The sequence below is a fragment of the Musca autumnalis genome, unplaced genomic scaffold (genome assembly GCF_047663935.1).
Source record: "Musca autumnalis isolate F117 unplaced genomic scaffold, ASM4766393v1 scaffold_2, whole genome shotgun sequence".
NCBI lineage: Eukaryota > Metazoa > Arthropoda > Insecta > Diptera > Muscidae > Musca > Musca autumnalis.
In genome coordinates this window covers 76,363,279-76,383,689 of record NW_027411755.1, presented here as the reverse complement: position 1 = coordinate 76,383,689, position 20,411 = coordinate 76,363,279, and the positions used below count along the sequence as shown (strand labels likewise).

Genomic DNA, 20,411 nt, shown 5'->3' with positions numbered 1-20,411 from the left:
TTGAACTAGATTGCCCAACTCTAGCCTTTACGATTGTCGAGATGCTTAGATCCGATACTGGTAACCACCATGTTTTTTTTAGCAGCTGCAAAGTGTACCCTCATTCAGACGTTTCACTTGTCAGACGTTTCACTGTGGAGACTGAATTTCTCGACTGCTGGGCCACAGATGTTCTCCTTTCCAATTTTAGCATTAAAATCGCATAGAATTATTTTCAAGCAGGACAACGGTCATATGTTTCTTGAAGCTGGAGACCAGGGGCTCAATTCTGTTTCTATGAAAATGTGAAATGAAAACTTTTATGAAGGAAAAAACTGTCAAATGAAAAAAATTATAAAGGAAATATTTTTCATTTTAATTTTTCCTAGAACAAGAATCCAGCCCCAGATGATTTAATCTCAGACCAACTACCAATCCGGAACCAAACTCATGTTTTCTGTCGTGGCAGTTATAATACAGTGCGTCAACTTTAGGTGTTTTTGTGACGCCTTTCCAGGCGCCTTGACGTGTCCTTTCGGCCCGTCGAACTTTACGCCGTACTTACTTGTTTTTATTAATATTTTATATTTCATTGGAACCCCAGTGTGTATGATTTTTATTAATTAGAAATATTGTAATAACAATCATACGCACTTGGGCTCTAATGCCAAGACATACAAAACTTTTATTAAAAAACAAAACTTAAACACAAAAAATATTTCATAACATTTTTTTAATAGATTTAATTATTCATTTCGCACGGTGCTCTTGAATCAAATTTAAATGGAAGGTGCTTACACCTGGGAAGTTTTTGAGGATTCTGAAACTACAATGTTCATAGATGAGAAAAATTAAAAAACAAAAAAAATCGCCGGAGTGCTTTTTAAATAAATCGCGATTTAAGTTGACATTTTTAGGGGTTGTTTAGGTTTTCACGGTTTTGCTTAGAAACCGCAAGTTCTATCAAAATGAGACTGAAGAAAATATTGTAGCTATGAAAATTCTCTACAAGATTGACCTTTACGGTGTTTTCGTAGGTTTTACCACTTTTGAGATATTGAAGTTCAATTTGGGACAATGCACTGACTGTATCGCCCCCTTATAAAAAAATGTCATGAAGTGTGCGCCTTAACTAACTTTTAATGAAAACCGCTTACACAGGGGAAGTTTTTGTGAATTCTGATACAGCAATGTTCATAGATGAGAAAAATCAAAAAACAAGAAAAAATCGCTGTAGGGATTTTTAAATAAATCGCGGTCAAAATTCACATTTTTACGTGTTTTTTAGGTTTTCACGATTTTGCTTGGAAACCGCAAGTCCAATCGAAATGAGACTGAAGAAAATGTTGTAGCTGTGAAAATTCTCTACAGGATTGACGTTTATGATTTGTTCTCAGGCTGTACCATTTTTGAGATAAAGAAGCTCAGTGTACATTTTTAGGTTTTTTTGTTAGGGTTTCGCGATTTTGATTGAATATGGCAAGTCTTATCGACATGGGACCTGAGCTATGAAAATTCTCTACAATACTGGTTTATGTAATTTTTCTTAGGTTGTGCCATTTTTTTTAGATATATACGTTTACGTTGGGAAATTGCAGTCATGGTATTGTTTTATAAGGGGACTATACAGAATTGAATTGAATTTGAATTGTCCCAATTTGAACTTCTCCATCTCAAAACGGTAAAACCTACGAGAAATCCACAAAGGTCAATCTTGTAGAGAATTTTCATAGCTAAAACATTTTCTTTAGTCCCATTTTGATAGGACTTGCGGTATCTAAGTAAAACCGGGAAAACCTAAACAACCCCTAAAAATGTCAACTTAAATCGCGATTTATTTAAAAAGCGCTCCGGCGATTTTTTTTGTTTTTTGATTTTTCTCATAAAACATTGTAGTTTCAGAATCCGCAAAAACTTCCGAGGTGTAAGCACCTTCCATTTAAAATTGTTTCAAGAGCACCGTGTTCGGTTTTTTCGAATTTCTGAAAAAGTATATATTTATATTTTCTGCTCATTTTCGAAAATGTGGAGAAAATATAAAATATCCTCCGAATTTCCTATATTTTGGTCAAAAATCTCATATGCTTCTTCAGATTTATTTCAGAAAAAAACGCTTTCGTTTGTTCCGATTTCAGAACTTCTTCGGCATAAAAATTGCAAACTTGTGCAAAGTTTCGTTACGATTTTTTTGTCGACGTTACAGCGACCTCCGACACACATTTTAAAAGCAGGTAGGATTTTCTTGCATTAGGCAATTTTTCGTGCGATAATTATCAGATTGTAGGTGATAGAAGGTGTTAAGAGGCAAAGGGTTACCATATGCCTCACCCCTCTCTCCATCAAACTGAAGGAAAATTGCCTAATGTAAAGATGGACTGAAAAAAGAAGTTTTGAAAATTTCCAGCGTACATTTTTAGCCGTTTTTAGGGTAGGTATCATAAATAATGGGCCTAATTATTATACTGACAGTTCAAATAGAGACCACTATGACAATCTAAAGTATGAACTGGATATTTCGGGGCCCATATATGGTAATGATCACAAGGACTACCCGTCACAACAATTTTAACTCAATCCGAGTAGCAGTTATAAAGGGGATTTAAGCAACAATGTTCTGAAATTTTGTGAAGAAGAAGAAATGGGTCGACAATCCTTTCGATATGGGACAACAACCCTTTCACAGCCACCAGACATGTTATTTGATCACCGTAGAATTTTTTAAGCTTTCAGCAATTATGCCCAGAAGCGTGAACTTAATCACAAAAAATATATGTTGTTGTAATCATGACCGCAAGGACTAAATTCGGTGGAAATCTCAAACCGTTCATCAAACAGCAACAAATTGCACTTAAGTGAAGGTGTTGAACTATTGTGAAGAAGGCACCCGAAGAATTTTACGATATATTACCATTATCACAGGAAGTGTGAACTTGTCTACGAAAAAATAAATCATAGTAAAGTACCACAAGTACTGTTTTCCGTAAAAATGTGCTTAAAATGTTTCCTAAAACTAATTGATATTTTATTTGAAATTCCTTTTTAATTACAGAACCAATATCCTGACAAATGAACATGTCGAATATACTACTAGCTGTGGTTCTCAAACAGGATTAACAGTCCTTATAAATCCCGAATTGGAAGATTATCATTTGACGCAACGAAAAGTAACCGGTCTTAAGGTATTCATCAGAGATGCTCACGATTTTACCAATACAAATGGTTTGGAAAATATTATAACACCGGATACAGTGAATTACATCCAGATAACACCACAACAGACACATTCAACCGATTATTTAACGAGTTTAGATTTACGTTCACGACGATGTTATTTAGCCAATGAGAGGCGTCTATTTCATTTTCGTTCCTACTCGCAAGTGAATTGTTTAATGGAATGTCGTTCGCAAAAATTATACGAAAAATGTCGTTGCACATTACCATATTGGCCTAAAAAGGCAAATTGGCCATATTGTGGCATCAAAGAAAGGGAATGTGTTATAAAGAATAAAGGTACGAGGAGTGTATTTAAAGAAATTATGTTGGATGTTGTAAAGCTTTTCTTTTTTAAATTTTAGCTCTCTATACCTCCGTCCTGCAGAACATAAATGATGATTATAAGAATAACTATTATGCCGAACGATTTATTTGTGACTGTTATCCTTTGTGTGATTTTAATATGTACTCAACGTTGGAGGATTCGGGAAAATTGAATCGTCAATACTCGCTAACGGATTTGAGATTTTTGTAAGTAAAAATCGGATATACATACATAAGGAGCATAGAAATCTTTTTTGCTTAAGCCATTTCAGGAAAAAGAATAAAGCCCAGGTACGACCTAATTCAAATGTGGCTATGACAATCCTTTATTCTTTAACATTTTATGAATCTTAGTCTTAAGACTGAACACGCGTTATGTGATATGTATGTTCGATAACACATTTGAGAGGGATTCTGTGGCTCCTTAGTTATAGCTAACAGCTTGAAAGGAATTCATTCCATATTCTCACCCAGAGTTTTACGTTGACGGTATACCTGAAAAACTTTAGCTGTATCATATGAAATATTCCCGCAAGCGAGATGAACTAGTTCGTCATTGGAATCTAGTCGATTCCCTGGGTTACGGTAACTAGTTCCACTTTAGACCTCACAGTGCAATAAACTGCAAACTTTTACAAGCGGATGTCTGCGAAATTAATCAATTAACTATCTATGCATTCCCCGCAGATGGAACTTTACGTAGAGGATGAAAGATACAAGCAAATGTCCTGACAGTTTTAACATGACAAAGCCCAGGACTTATTTTGGCCCGTCTTTCATCTAAAGTGGACACTGACCTCCCCATGGTTCACCCATAAGAACGAAGAAGTAAATCTCGCTAGAAAAAAAATCATCGTACTATGAAAAAACGAAGGAAAAGAAAATATATATATTTTACGAACGCTTAGAAGAAGCGTATGACCGTTGTCCTACCCATGACATTAAAATTATTCTAAATTGGAAAAGAGAATAACTTTGGCCCAACAATCGGAAAATTTAGTCTTCTCAGTGAAACATCGACAGTGGAATGAAGCTGATAGACTTCGCAGCGGCAGTATCAGATTTAAGCAACTCGACATTCATAAGGGCACTTACTGACTTACTTAGCTGGCCCATTGCAGAACATTTGTTCCATAGGCCGAACTAAGAACAGATCTCCAATTCTCTCTATTTGTTGTTTCGCACTCTGGAATACCGCGCTTTTTATCTCTTCATCCACTTGTTTGCGCCATCTATTCCTTGGGCTGCCAATTCTGCGTGCACCGCCAAGCGGTTCGTATTTATACGCCTTTTTAGAGGGTTCATCTTCGCCCATTCTTATGATATGGGCTAGTCAACGCAATCGCTGCATCTCGATACGTTTAACTATATAGATGTCGTTGTATAGCAGATACAGCTCGTTGTTCATGCGACGTCGATATTCACCGTCAACGCTATTGGCGTAAATTGTGCCACCTTTTTTGACGTTGCCTCTCGTATAACCTTTTCCAGCAGGATGTTGAAGAGATCACACGAAAGGCTGTCTCCTTGTCTGAAACCTCGTTTGGTACAAAACTCTTCGGAGAGGTTCTTTCCTATTTTAACTGAGGATCTCGGATCACTTAAAGTCATTTTACAAAGCCGGATGAGCTTTGCGGGGATACCAAATTCAGACATCGCTTGGAATACCTTTGAAGGTAGGTGTCGATCTGCATCACTTGGGTCTTCTTCAGGATTTGCCACAGGGTAAATATCTGGTCAATGCTGGACTTGCCAGGTCTAAAGCCGCATGGTATGGTATGGTCCAATTATCTCTCCAATTTAGTCGTTCGGACAATATCCCTGACACGATCTTGTAGGCAATAGGGAGTAGACTTATGCCCCTATAGTAAGAGGATACAGTCTTACCTCCTTTCTTGTGGGCGGGGGACAGGATACTCAGGTTCCAATCGTCGGGTACTCGTTCTTCCTGCCAGATGTTGCTAACTAGCTGTTGAATACACCTTATCAGCGTGTCGCCTCCTGTTTTGAACAGCTCGGCTGGTAGGCCATCGGCTCCTGCTGCCTTATTATTCTTCAGCCGATTTACAGTATATACATTCAATACCATCTTCTGGGATTGGGTCTGTGGTATCTTCGTCGTCTTCGCTGTTATTGGATACCAACAGTTTTGAAAAATGTTCTTTCAATATCCTGAGCACACTATCTGTATCAATTACCAAATTACCTTGCTGGTATCTACAGGAGGATGTGCTTGGTACAGGCCATCAGTTTGATGTTTCACTCTTCGGTAGAATTTTCGGACTTCCATACCATGGATTCCTTGGTGGAGGTCTCTGGGCAATACTTTGCCATTGCGCTGATATGTTATCGGGATGAGGAGTGCTTTGATTAAGCAATTGGGCTAGTTGAGTGGAATATGCTGTGGCTATCTGTTGTGATTGCAGCTTACCGATGTCTCACTTTCGTGTTGTGTCTGTTCGTACTTCGTTAACTACGTTTAACCGGGTGCTGCAACAAGGTATGTAGTTGTTGTTGTTGTAACAGTGTTTTTGTTATGTTTATTTGTTCGTTCCTCTGTTCAATCTGGCTCTGGGTCTATCTCCAGTTCCAGAAAAATGGCTGCTTCGATGGGATGTAGCCACAGATCCACTGGAGTTAGATGGATAGGTTTGGCGGGGCAGTTAAAAAGGTGTTGTGTGTCGTGCGGGCCCATGCCGCATACAGGGCAGATGTTTTGCACGGCGCGATCGATTTCCGTCCAATAAGAATTTAGGCGACTGCAATATCCCGAGCGTAGTTGAGCCAAAACTACTCTAGTTTGTCGTGGCAGCTGACGCTCCTCAGCTGCGATAGATGGAGGATGTACTCCGAGTACTTTATTCACACTATAATTGCTTAAGGCCTTGGCAACTGCGTCCGTGTGAATGCTATTCAATCCTGCTTGATATGCTATGTGATCTAGGGGTTCTCTCCTGTATCGTTGGACCTCTCCCTCTAGAGCATGGATATCCTTCCTGATTTCCCTGAATGGGGCGGGCCTACCCACAAGATGGTGATTGGGATGGCTCACACGATAACATCCAAGCAGGTACTGCAACGAAAGCATCTCATTGTGTTGCTTTACAGGAAGAATTTTTGCCTCCTCATGTAGATGGTCCACTGAAGATTTGAGGAGGCACCCTGTCGCTGTTCTCAGGGCGGCATTCTGGCAAGTTTGAATCTTTTTCCAGTTCGAATCACACAATCTCGGGGACCAGACTGGAGCCGCATAGCTTACCACAGACCGACCTATCGCTTTATATGTGGTCAACAAGGTCTCTTTATCTGCACCCCAAGTGCTGCCGGCCAGGGACTTGAGGACCTTGTTCCTACTTTTCAACTTGCAACAAGGTAGTGGTTCGAGTCTATGTTTTCACCTCGGAACGAACGTACATCTAACACGCTCGATGAATGTCTTCCATCTATCACAACGGGATCAATTTGATTTCTTGGATGTCGAGATGTTGAAAGATGATGCGAAGTCTATCAGCCTCATACCATTGTCAGATGTTTCACTGTAAAGTCTGAATTTTCCGACTGTTGGGCTAAAGATATTTTCCTTTCCAATTTTGGCATTAAAATCGCCTAGACTAATTTTAATATCATGGGCAGGGCAACGGTCATATGTTTCTTCTAAGCGCTCATAAAATATATCTTTGGTCAGTTCGTTAACTACAAATCCGCAACCAAACTCATGCTTTATGTCATGTCAGCTATAATACGGTGCGTCACCTTAAGGTGTTGTTGTGACGCCTTTCCCATTCCATCGTATTTCCTGTATGGCAGTAATGTTGGCCTTGTACTTTTCAAGTACATCTGCCAATGCGTAAACTGCACCTTCTCTATAAAGAGTGCGCACATTCCGTGGTGCAGATTCGCAGATCATGGTCCTTAAAACATTTGCGGGGTCGTCAACTTTTGAGGGATTTGTTTTTCTTTTCTTTTGTTTTTTCATAGTAGGCTGCTTTTTCTAGGGGGCGTTACTAACCCTGCGTCCAAACCCAAGCTTTTAACTCTCTTATGGGTGAACGCGCGGCACATTTTAGCTCACTACCTTTAACGGATGTAAAAGGCAGCTGCCCCAGGTGACACCACGGGGAGGTCAGTGTCCACTTGAGATGAAAGAGCGACCAAGATAAATCATGGACTTTGCCATGTTAAAGCCGGTCAGGACCGTTCCTTGGGGAGGGCACTTACACGGAGGAAAAAAAAACGCATCTCTAACACATTTCCCAAGCATATTTTGCAGCAAACATATATTTGTTTGTAATCAGTCCCAAACATAACATATGTTTGGGTCCTGCAAACAAATATATGTTTGGGTACAAACAAACTATATGTTTGGGTGCAAACGAATTATATTCTGAGAGCAAGGGAGCGTAAATTTCAATGTGGATCACATTGAAATGTATGCTCACTTGCTCTCAGTAAGCGCTTACTGGCTATCTCAAACATATACACATTTATAAATGGTGGTGGTTTATTGAAAAGCATAGAAAAAAAGCAAAAGCAACAACAGACCCATAGGTACATAAAAATTTCAAAGATATACATAACAGAGAAAAACTGAAATAAATAATTTATAAAAATTCGCACTTTTCAAATGAAAAAAATATATACCTAGAAACATTGTTGAACGCTTCTCCTTAGTTGTATATATGTACATTAGGGTTAGTCATTTTTTCATTTTTTTGCGAATATCAAAAATCTGTGGAAATGGCATGTAGGTCAGGCAAAAATAATAAGAATTGCGTTTTTACTTTTTCGAAATTGTAAAAAAACCTTCCGCACAAAATGCAATTACTTTAGCTAAAAACAAACTTTTATAGTTTACTTTTTTTTTAAATTTTTAAATTTGAGCAATTCTTTTCTGCAATAGTTGTTCTTGGAAATAATTTTTTTTAGTTGGTTTTAGTGCATCGATTTCAAATATGCAATTTGATCAAAAATCTGTCATTTAGTTTTTAAGCTACAAACTTTTATTAGAGCAACTCGTTTAAAATTTTTAAAACTGGGAAATGAAACCGAGTTGCAAATTTTAAAATCGATGTAGCTTAAAAACTATATGACAGATTTTTGATCAAATTGCATATTTGAAATCGATGCACTAAAACCAACTAAAAAAAATTATTTCCAAGATCAACTATTGCAGAAAAAAATTTCTCAAATTTAAAAATTAAAAAAAAGTAAACTAAAAAAGTTTGTTTTTAGCTAAAGTAATTGCATTTTGTGCGGAACGTTTTTTCACAATTTCGAAAAAGTAAAAACGCAATTCTGCTTGTTTTTGCCGGCCCTATTTGCTATTTCCACAGATTTTGAATCTAAAAAAAATGACTAACCCTAATGTACATATGTATATGAAAAATGTATTGATGTAATTACCAATATTAAGACCATGTTTATATTATAGCTTTTTGCAGGGTTAACCCTCTTAATGAGGATTTATTTGACGTATACGCAAAGGTATTGACATTTGAAACCCACTGGGTTCATTTACTATATAAACGTACTTTAAATCCGATTTCTTCCTTGTCCAATAAAATATTTCCATTCACCTTTCTGATTCAATCATAAAATGTATTGGGCATTTAATTTACTAAAAATCACAATTTCCTTAAGAAAAGACAAAACACTGATTTATTCACTCACTTTACCGTCTTTACTCAACGATTGTATTTAGAGAACTGAAGAGTACATTAAACTAAAACCATGTAACCAATATTAAAGCGGCATTTAGAGCATTTTTTCAAAGAAGCTTTTTTTTGACAAAATTTTCCAATTTATGTCTGCATATATTGTATAAAGAACTAAAAACTATCTAATTATAAACTTCTAATTATAGTTATAGAACCCTAAATGGTGCTAAAAAAATTACCTTTATTCCAACCTAGAAAAAATTGCGCTTTTATCTAAACAAAAATTGCTATGATTAACTCTAGCTTCTTTGTTTTTCTGCTAAACAATTTTGGCCGAGTAGAAACTATCAACATATTTGGACACGTTGATTTTGACATTTCTGATTGAGTTTTTGAAATTTTTTAATTTTTCCATTACCGATATATGTATGTTGAAATAGGAAGGCTGGGTTATTCGACATTTTCACACCTTGTGAAAACCGATTTAAGTTTAATTAGTCCAGATTCATTCCTGGTGCGAAATATTTGAAGAGTCTCAATAACATAATAATCTGCAAAATACGATGTTAAACGACAAAAAACTTAATTCAGAACGCTTTTTGATGATTTTCCAAATTTATTTTTTATTTTATTTTATTTATTAGTCTATGGATATTTTTCCTTACAGACTATATAAATGAACAATTTTGTACTTAATTCTGTGAATTCAAATTTATTACAATTTTACTTTTTACAGTATTAATATCCATGGAAAAATCAAAAAGACTATACAATTCATTAAAATCTTTAGACATTCTAGTTAAGGGATCAGCATTTTCATAATTCATTCTTGAAAATTTTATAGCTAGTGGTACATAATTTCGAGTAGGTAGTTGGGGAATATTAAAACAAATATTGTTGACGAGAAAGCCAGCTGTGACATCACCCATTATAACATTAAAAAGGAATGACACATTTAGCATTTTCCTACGGCTTTTCAGAGTAGGCAGCTTGATCAGGGAAAGTCTATCAGTATATGACGGAAGACTATATAAAGAAAAGTTTAGGCTTCGTAAACAGAAAAGCAGGAATTGTTTTTGAACTGACTCGATGCGATCGCTGTGTTTAATATATATAGGGTCCCATATGATCGAAGAATATTCCAGTATAGGGCGAACAAGTGTAGTGTATAAATTTTTTGTGACATAAGGATCATTGAACTCCTTACTCCATCGTTTAACAAACTCCAGCACAGACTTTGCTTTGTTTATTGTCACTGAAATGTGTGCATTAAAATTTAGTTTACAATCCAGCAAAACTCCAAGATCAACAAAGGTGTTAACTTTTTCCAAAAAATAGTCGTTGAGCGTATAACTACCCAGCAAAATGTTCGATGCCAAAGATGACATTCAATCATGGGTGCAAGTGATCTGGCATGTCATCTTTTTAGCATCTTCATCGATGAATTTTGTATGAGCGTGGACCCCAAAAGATGACGTTCTTTTTTGGATCCCAAGCATGTCATTTTAACAAATGCATTGACATGTCATTTTCGCCAATGCTTTGACATGTCATTTTCACCAATGCTCGACATGTCATTTTCACCAATGATTTAAATGTCATTTCAAGCAATGCTTTGACATGTCATTTTAACCAACGCATTGACATGTCATTTTCACCCATGCTTTGGCATGTCATTTCAACCAATGCTTTGACATGTCATTTTAACCAATGCTTTTACATGTAATTTTCACCCATGCTTTGATATGTCATTTTCACCAATGCTTGGCATGTCATTTTCATCAAGGCCTTTACATGTCATTGTCACCAATGCTTTGACATGTAATTTTAACCAACGCATTGACATGTCATTTTCGCCCATGCTTTGGCATGTCATTTCAACCAATGCTTTGACATGTCATTTTAACCAATGCTTTGACATGTCATTTTCATCAAAGCTTTCAGATGTCATTTTTACTAATTCTTTGACATGTCACTTTATCCAACCCTTTGGAATGACATTTTCATGTATTGTTTGGAAAATAGAAAATACTGTATCGAAATAAGATTTTCATGACAAAAAATATTTATTAATTCAATGGAATTCATGAAATAACTATAACTTAACTATCAATGTACGAATACATCGAATACATACATAAATTTTAAATATAATAATATATATAAAACAGAAAGATCATATGATATCAATGATATTGTAATTTCACAATATATGTTATGAGATCAAAATTAAGTTTTCGATACGAAAACGTTTTAAATATCATTTATAATATCATTAATAAAAACATTAAAACATATTAACTTATGAATTTAATAAACGACGGTATTGGCTTTCAAAAAAGTCTTCATCCTGATTTTCGACATCACCTGGCAATTCCTTTTTAGCTTCGTTTTCAGGCCTTTTGGACTTACATTTATCCTTTGAAATTTTATTTTTTGCCAGTTTCAGCCCATATCTAAGTTGCTCTTTGAAGGATTTTTCGGTATTTCCCTCGACATATGTACCAGCTTATATGAAAAAAATGTTAATTGTTACTTTCAACGAATGACTTAAAATACAAAAAGATATTTACCAAAAAAAATTGTCAAAATTTTTGGGAAATTTAAAAGCCGCATTTTATTGTGTGTACCATCGATATTTAATTTGTTTAGTACTTCTGGGGCAACTAAATCAGTAATAGATTTTCTAATACCCCTGCTTCCGCATATTGCTCTTACTGACGAAATCTGAAATACATAAATAAATATTATATTATATGCGACATATCTTAAATTATTGCGTAAACAAAAACTTACATATCGTCACCATAAATGCCCGAAGACGTAACCCACAAATCCAAAACTTTACAGGAGAAGCAAAAAACGTTATAAAGTTAAAAACTGTTTTATGGAATATTAATCTTATGAAGGCGAATAAATGAGATATTATCGATCATATACGAAGGGGAATATGTAGTGAAACCAAAACCGCTGAAGTGCTTAGTTTTGAGATCCTCCATTACAACAAAATTTGCAATATTTTCCCATATTCCGAAATGCCATTTCTAGAAAAGGATCGTTGTTTTTGAACGTAGAAACTTGAAATTTCGCCAGGGCATGTATTTTAGCTTTATGTATCAGATTACGTCAAAAAACGAATTTCGATTTTAATGTCGGTTACGTCTTCGGGCATTTATGGTGACGATATTCTTTTTCATTCCCTTCATCTATGTTGTTTTCGAGTGCAGTAAATTCTTCTACTGATTTAATAGGAAATGTTTTTGAAAATTTTGGTGAAAAATTTTTTAAATTATTTTTAATGGCTATTGTGTTTTCAGCCAAAACATCTAAAACTACTGAAGTCGGATCTTTTACGTCTGAAATTAAAGAAAAAGAAAAAAATCATTAGTTGATATTGAACTTCAATGATTTTATAAATAGATATATTGAAAGTTCGAAAAAACGGTTATATTTATTTAAAGAAATTGAGAATAGACATTTTCTTATGCTATAAACAAGTGTAGCAATTAACAATTTTATGACAATGACATGTAAAGAAAAATTTGAAATTAATGGGTCTATAGAATTATTCCAATTGTAATTCGAATTATTCCATTTCAATTTTTAAATTATTCCGTTTGAATTTCGAATTATTCCATTTGAAGTTCAAATTATTCTATTTGTAATTCAAATCACTCTATTTGTAATTCGAATTGTTCCATTTGTAATTCAAATTATTCCTTTTAAAATTCGAATTATTCCATTGAAATTCGAATTATACCATTGAAATTAAAAGTATAATACAGTTGAACCTCGATTATCCGGGAACCTCCATTATCCGTGATAAAAAAGAAATGTTGGACTTTGGCCATTCCCTCTATTTTTCGTTGTAAATTTCATTACCCGGGAGTAAAAACGCACTTTCCAATTACTATATGATACCCTACACTACTGTGAATAGGTAAACAATATATGGGAGCTAAATCCAAATTTGAACAGATTACGATATAATGTGGCACACATATTTCCGCACCAAACACCGTCACCCATTGCACATTTCATCAAACCGGACCGATTTCGATATAATTTGGCGCACTTATTTCCAGGCCAAATTCCGTCACAAATTTCAATTAAATCGGACACATATAGCTTGTTTCTTCCACCGAATACCTAAAATGGGTCGAAAATATATATGAGAGCTATATCCAAATCTGGACCGATTTCGATATAATTTGACGCACTTATTTCTAGACCACATTCTGTCACAAATTCCAAATTTCAATTAAATCGGACACATGTAGTTTGTTTCTTGCACCAAATACTTAAAATCGGTCGAATATATATATATATATATATATATATATATATATATATATATATATATATATATATATATATATATATATATATATATATATGAGAGCTATATATAATATATAAAAGTACCTTGAAAAGTAGTTGTATTTAATAAAGTATTTGTACTAATATATTCTTAGTGGCATGACTAAAGAATACCGCGCAATACAGAAACTGCAACATAACTGTTAATATGAATAACCTTTAAAAATGTAAAAATCTCGTAGATTCACTGGGCACGTAATTAGCGTACCTTACAAAAATCACTGATTTTGTGAATAGTTTCAATATGTTCGTCCATATTCAGTTTTAAGTCCCTTTAATTTGTGAATAAGTTCCAGACTGCTTGTTATACTCTCCACAAGTCACCGAAATTTCAGTGTCAGAATGGAATTACATGAGATACACCTTGGGTCCAAAGGATTAATGGAAATTTTAGTTTTTTTTTTTTGTTTTTATCGATTTTTCCACACGCAAACAAATTGATTGTGGCAAGTAGTCCATAAAAACATCAAATAAAAAATCTTATTCTTGTACCAACCAAAAGTGTGCATCTGTAAAGTCCGTTTTACCCAAAATTTTTCATTAATAAACTGTAATATGATGCCTTGAGCTATTAATTTTATAAATTCTTGTCCATCTGGACTGAATTTTACCGATATGTCGATACATATCGATATCTCGATAAATCTATGTTCATCTCTATGGGACCTACGCAAATTTCAAATAATGTTCTAAACAAAAGGCAAATGGGAGATAGTCTAGTGAGACCACAAGATAATATGTTTCTTAATGCTTAAAACGATTAAATTTAAAATCAATAATCCAGAAAACATTTATCTTGAATAGTATATGCCTACTTTCATGGATTTTAACCAATTTCAGAAAACCTTAAAATCCCTTATGGTCAAACTGGGGTTATACCTTTAAACATACCCATGTGCTACGTGCTGATCTAGCGCTTTGTTGGCAGCTTCATAATGATATGTTCTTGGTGTTATTCTGACATATAATTTTGAATTAGAAATTGTGTTATAAGTTGATCCTACTTCAAATAAGGATGCATTTTATTAATCTTCTTCCTACAAACCCCTTCCAAGTCGAAAATTTTCTTGAGTGAATTATCCACCTTAAGCACTTTTTGAACTTTACATTTAAATTTCGGTAATCGGTTAACAATTTCAATAATTTCAGATCCAATTGTACATTTGTTTTTAAAGTTTTGGCGATTTTCTGAAGTTTAAATTTACTTTCTGAAAAATGGTACAGTATTGGGATATATTTTGAGATTCCAGGGTGATAAATAATTTTTTGTTCAGAAAATGATTTGTTCAATACGTATTGAATTCTAATTAACTTCAATACAATTTAATTTTGTATATCAATTGAATTAAATTAAAAAATCTTGGGGTGTGCTAATTACATGTCCCCTTGATAATTTGCGCGTCTTCACAAAACCTTTATTTTCAAAAAACCACTGATAATACTTTACATTTATATCATTAAATCGGTTAATGACATTTTAGGAAATCATTTTAGCCCAAAGGGGTGTGCTAATTCTGTGACCGACACTGTATATGGGGGCTATACCAAACATGGACCTATATTGACGATGTTTGGTGCATAAGTTTTGTGGCCATATGACAAATTACAGCAACTTTGGCTATACCAAAACGTGGACCGATATAGCCCATCATCGAACTTGACCTGTCTGCAAACATCTTCCCAAAATTTCAGCGTCCTATCTCCATTTTTGTTCATGCTAGAGGACCAACGGACGAGCTCATTTCGACTCTGAATTTTACGCTGATCAAGAATATATATACTTTATAGGGTCGCAAATGAGTATTTCAATGCGTTACAAACGGAAAAACAAACTTAATATACCCTTCATTTATGTTTATCAAAATATTGAATCAATTGTGAAAAATTATTTTTTAAAATTTCAATAATTTATAGACATATACACGTACCACTTTCATAACAAAATTTAGAGTACATCACTATACTTCCGTAGCATTTGTTAATTTCTTTGAAAATATGATGTCGCCGTACTTGAGTCCAAGAAGGTGCCAGTATGCTATTGAGTGTACACTTGTTTCGCCCCCGTAGAAAATATTCATTCCTTGGGTCTATTTCTACTTTAAAATTTTTGTTAAGTAAGCAATTCTTCATTTCAAGTTGTTTCTGACCGGTTTATTTTCAACTAAAATGTTTCAAATATTTCATCATTTCGTATTTCAATTTGTATATTAATTACGTTTTATTGCATACAATAATAAATTTCTTCAGAAGGCGAAAAATATTTATAATTTTTATACGTAAAAATGTTGAAAGAATGCACCGGAATGTCTATAAGTCGAAATGTAAACAAACAAAATACCGAATACTTATGTATGTTGGTTATGTTCTTTTTAACAGTCATACCTAAATATGACCGAACGACCAAAGCGTTTTTGGCCACAACAGTCGACACACAATAATGGATACTTCACACGATATGTTATTTTACATATGAGTTGTCACTTTGCGTTTCTATTTTGTATATACAAATTGACAACTCATATTTATATCTCAGCAAAGCTAAATAAAGGTGGTTCAATATGAAGTTTCTTTACACAGTGGTACATTTTGGAAATGTAATATTAAAATTTTATACATATTTTTTAAACTCACCTTTAATTTCTTTTTCTAACATTCTGTTGTTTTCCATACAGAGGTTGTCGACTTTTGTATGCAACGAATTTACTGTTTCTAAAATAAAACGTTTAATTAGAATTTTAAGCGTCTAAAAATCTGTTCCGGAACCCTAGGAATCTCTAATTTTTAATTTTTTTAGTAAAATAAAGGAAAAATATTTTCATTGTAGAAATTAGTAGATTCTTATAGGTTGTGGAACATACATAAGAACATATATATTTACCTGCTAATGCGTCAATCTGCTTCATTATATCCATAAGGTATAGTAGTGTCGATTTTTGTGGCATCTTTAACGTTGGTTGACTCATTTTCCTACATAATATATAAAAATTAATGTAGAATTGGAAAAAACACTCCTCCATTTCTATAAGGAATCATCATTATTTTTGAAACATCTTTTACATAAAACGTCTGGTTTGTACTGCTCGTTACAAGATTCTCACTAAAAGCAATACCAATGTCCAATGAATTTATGGGATGTTCAAAAAAGGGTTTTATGTTTAAAAATACTTTTCCAACAAAATAGCCATTTTCGTGTAACGTTGATATAATGAAATATGTGTTATTGCCTATGCAGCACAAATTATCCGGTGAAGATGTTTGTAAAGAAATCCATCAACATATAGAGATTTAACTTGACCTTTTTTATGATGACGTCATTTTCTTTTGGTGAAATAGTAATGTCACTGTTGTTGAACTTGTTGTAAATTTGTTGTGGGATGTGCCTGGGCATTTTTATACTTTTCTTTAAGGTATTGAGAAAATTCTCAAAATCATACGCCGAAAATTGCATAAGGTTCCCAAATTCTTTGTGACATTCCGCAATATGGAGGAGATTGTGAATGTTATATGAGAGATATTCTTGTCCGTAGAATTTCTGGAAGTTTTCAACAAATTGTTGAAACATCTCCGCTGCATTTGATGGAGATATTGATCCACTATACTTCCCAACGAATACTCTGTACCCAACTGATAACAGACAGAAATGCTTGTAAAAATCTTGATGAACAAAGTCCTTTAAAAGAACTATTCCTGTATATAGGGCTACTTGGCGGAATTCAACTGCCTTCCATCTACCCAATTCGGCAAGAGTCCTTGGTTTCCTTGAAAATTCTGCTGTTATATACGGTGTAAACGATAAAAGCATACTGGACATGGAGGATTTCTTCTCAGCATTAATATTTTGAGAAGTCTTTTTAGAGATTAGAAGATAAAGGATTTTTTTCATAACACCCAAATCTATAAGGTGCATACAATCTAAGGGAAACTGGGTAATCATTTGAATACCCAAAGATTCTAGTTTAGATTGACAGTTTATGGTTATAGGGTTATGAAAATTGATGTCAATCCTATTTTTAAAATCTTCATCCGTTCTTTTCGGGCCTGCTAATGATGAAAAAACCGTTCTGTTTCTTAAACGGCTCCCATTCTGAAGGCAACGGTGACAACCATTCAGAGCATTGTGACCTTTTGTTCCACAAAGGAACGATTTGGCTGGAGTGTCACAAATGAAAGCCCGTATGGATACGGTATATCTACCTTCTGCATTTATTTTGCGAATTTCCTCCACAAAGTCGTGCATATAACAATCCACGTTTAACGGCTTCTGCTTTCCTACATATGTTCCAACTAAGAAAACTCCAATCAGTGGCTCATTGACTATCCTGCACAAAATAGGTCACAGTCCTACGGCGGAACTCTTATAGAGGGGAAGGCCATCTACACCCACGTCCAATTGTACCACAAACTTTTCTTGTAAAATGTGTTTCACCTTATCGATTTGCTGCTGTAGCCCTATATGCAAATATTCCCCTGGAGCCACTGTCCTAGTAACACATTTGTTGTTCTTCTCCAACAAACCATTGACACTAAGGGGCACGTTTAAATTTTCTTCTTTCAAGATTTTAAGAAGACTATTGCAACAGTTGACTGATGGTCCGTACTGTAAAAACCATTTCCTTAGTTTTTCAGTCAAGGGAATAGTCGGTGGCTCCACGAACGTAACGAATTCTTCTTGCATTGGTTCTTCTGGTTCCTCCCTTTGCATTTCCTCTGGACTTTCCTCTGGTGGGTTGTTTTCACTCAAATTTTGAATCATTTTTGCAAATCTTTCTTTCTCCTTTTTTATATTTCTCTTAAAAGATGTCCTTGAACTCATAATTACCTTTTCTTAACAAAATTGAAAATTTTAAAATTAAATTTCGTATTGCGTGTTTGCTTAATCGCGCACTTTTTACTTTGTTTTTGTGTTTGATTGATGTTACATCATTTTAAGTAACCAAATATAAGTAATAGAACATGGCTAACATGGCTCCAATTATTAATAAGGTAGCAGTAAACACACTTATAAAAAATATTTTTTAAAAGTTAAATGAAGCAAATAATTTTGAAATATAGATTTTGCCAAGCAGTGTATTTATTATCGCAATTAAAAGATTACGGGGTTTTGTTTTATTGATTTATTTGTTTTCAATGTGCTTACCTTAAATATGCTAAGAAAATAAGGCAACCTTATTAATGTGTTTTGAATAGTATTTGGTAACCATCATGACATAACTACCAAAGCAGAATCACGAAAATAACAAAAACATCTTTTTGTACACTTAAAATGTCAACATTTGTTATGGTTTTGCATGAGAATTCATAACAACAACAGCACATTTTGACAGTTCAAGTGCGAACAAGTGGGTCGATGTATCTACCTTGGTAATCGTAATCATGAACATAATGGTACATGGGTATTTGTTTACATTATATGACGCGTATGTTTCATATGATGTTTTGTTAAACAATAGAATGAAAAAACTACAAAAATGGAAAAATGTTATCGTAAGTGTATACATTCTTTATTATCCAAAAGTTAATCTTAATTATTTTTTAGGAATTATGGAATTATTAATATATCAAAACTGATGGCGGTTCCGACAACGCAGATTCATCTTTTTAAATTGGCTGTGGAGTTTGATGCATGTCCGTCTGTCCATGTATTCTTGTAAACAAAGTACAGGTCGCATTTATTGTCCGATTTGCATGAAAATTTGGGGAGATAGTTTTTTGGACAAAGGACGAACGCTATTGCTTTTGGTGCAAATCGGATCAGATTTGGATATAGCTTCCATATATATTTTCGGCCGATTTGAAGTATTTGATGCACCAAACACGCTATATACGTCCGATTTTGCTGAAATTTGGAAATGGCGACTATATTCTGCCTAGAAATAGATGTGCCAAATGTGATCGAAATCGGTTCAGATTTGGATATAGCTCCCATATATATTTTCGGCCGATTTCACATATTTGCTGCACCAAACACGCTATATACGTCCGATTTTGCTGGCATTTGGAATGAGAGACTTAATTCGGCCTAGAAATATATCTGCCAAATGTGATCGAAATCGGTTCAGATTTGGATATAGCTCCCATATATATATTCGGCCGATTTCACATATTTGCTGCACCAAACACGCTATATACGTCCGATAACGATGAAATTTGGAACAGGTGACTATATTCTGCCTAGAAATAGATGTGCCAAATGTGATCAAATCGGTTCAGATTTGGATTTAGCTCCCATATATATTTTCGGCCGATTTGAAGTATTTGATGCACCAAACACGCTATATACGTCCAATTTTGCTGAAATTTGGAAGTGGTGACTATATTCTGCCTAGAAATAGATGTACCAAATGTGATCGAAATCGGATCAGAATTCGGCCGATTTCACGTATCTGCTGCACCAAACACGCTATATACGTCCAATTTCGCTGAAATTTGGAATAAGAGACTTAATTCGGCCTAGAAATAGATATACCAAATGTGAACGAAATAGGTTCAGATTTAAATATAGCTCCCATATATATTTTACATATTCACGTGGTGTAGGGTATCAAAAAGTCGGCCCCGCCCGACTTTGATCCTTTCCTTACTGGTTTTTTTTTTTTTAATTTTCCGCGTAAATAAAAATACATTTTAGAAATATTGTTGTATTCGGTAATTGCCAAATGCTGTTAATAATTTATAAATATATTTTCTTATTCCAATAAATACGAAATAATAAAGTGTTTTTTTTTTCTTTATAAAGGAAGCTTTTAAGCGCAGGATCAAATCAGAAAAAAGATTTCAAAGCAGTTTTTTCTTAACAAAAGAAGCTTCTAACTTTTATTACGATAAAATGTTTTCATATCTGATCAAAATAAAATGTAT

At 34.3% G+C, this 20,411-nt stretch overlaps 2 protein-coding genes across 2 annotated transcripts in view; one reads left to right on the top strand and one right to left on the bottom strand.

The window, feature by feature from the left end:
* Positions 1-20,411, top strand: part of LOC141394106 (pickpocket protein 11-like) — a 54,590-nt gene that overhangs the window by 16,217 nt on the left and 17,962 nt on the right. The window contains exons 3-4 of the mRNA XM_073968006.1: positions 3,029-3,489; positions 3,555-3,723. Of these exons, the coding sequence (XP_073824107.1) occupies positions 3,029-3,489; positions 3,555-3,723 (630 nt within the window). The remainder of the gene's footprint in view (positions 1-3,028; positions 3,490-3,554; positions 3,724-20,411) is intronic.
* Positions 11,216-18,466, bottom strand: LOC141392835 (uncharacterized). Its single transcript, XM_073965810.1, has 5 exons — positions 18,373-18,466; positions 16,432-16,520; positions 16,185-16,262; positions 11,747-12,529; positions 11,216-11,681 (listed from the first exon to the last, which is right to left on the bottom strand). The coding sequence occupies exons 2-4, from the start codon at positions 16,514-16,516 to the stop codon at positions 12,330-12,332; spliced, it is 363 nt and encodes a 120-aa protein (XP_073821911.1). The 5' UTR covers positions 16,517-16,520; positions 18,373-18,466; the 3' UTR covers positions 11,216-11,681; positions 11,747-12,329.

Coding starts and splice junctions, on each gene's coding strand:
- LOC141392835 (XM_073965810.1), bottom strand. CDS start 16,516: ATGAGTCAACCAACGTTAAAGATGCCACAAAAATCGACACTACTATAC. Junction 16,263..16,431: donor GCAGATTGACGCATTAGCAG/GTAAATATATAT, acceptor GTTTTATTTTAG/AAACAGTAAATTCGTTGCAT. Junction 12,530..16,184: donor GTTAGAAAAAGAAATTAAAG/GTGAGTTTAAAA, acceptor CTTTAATTTCAG/ACGTAAAAGATCCGACTTCA.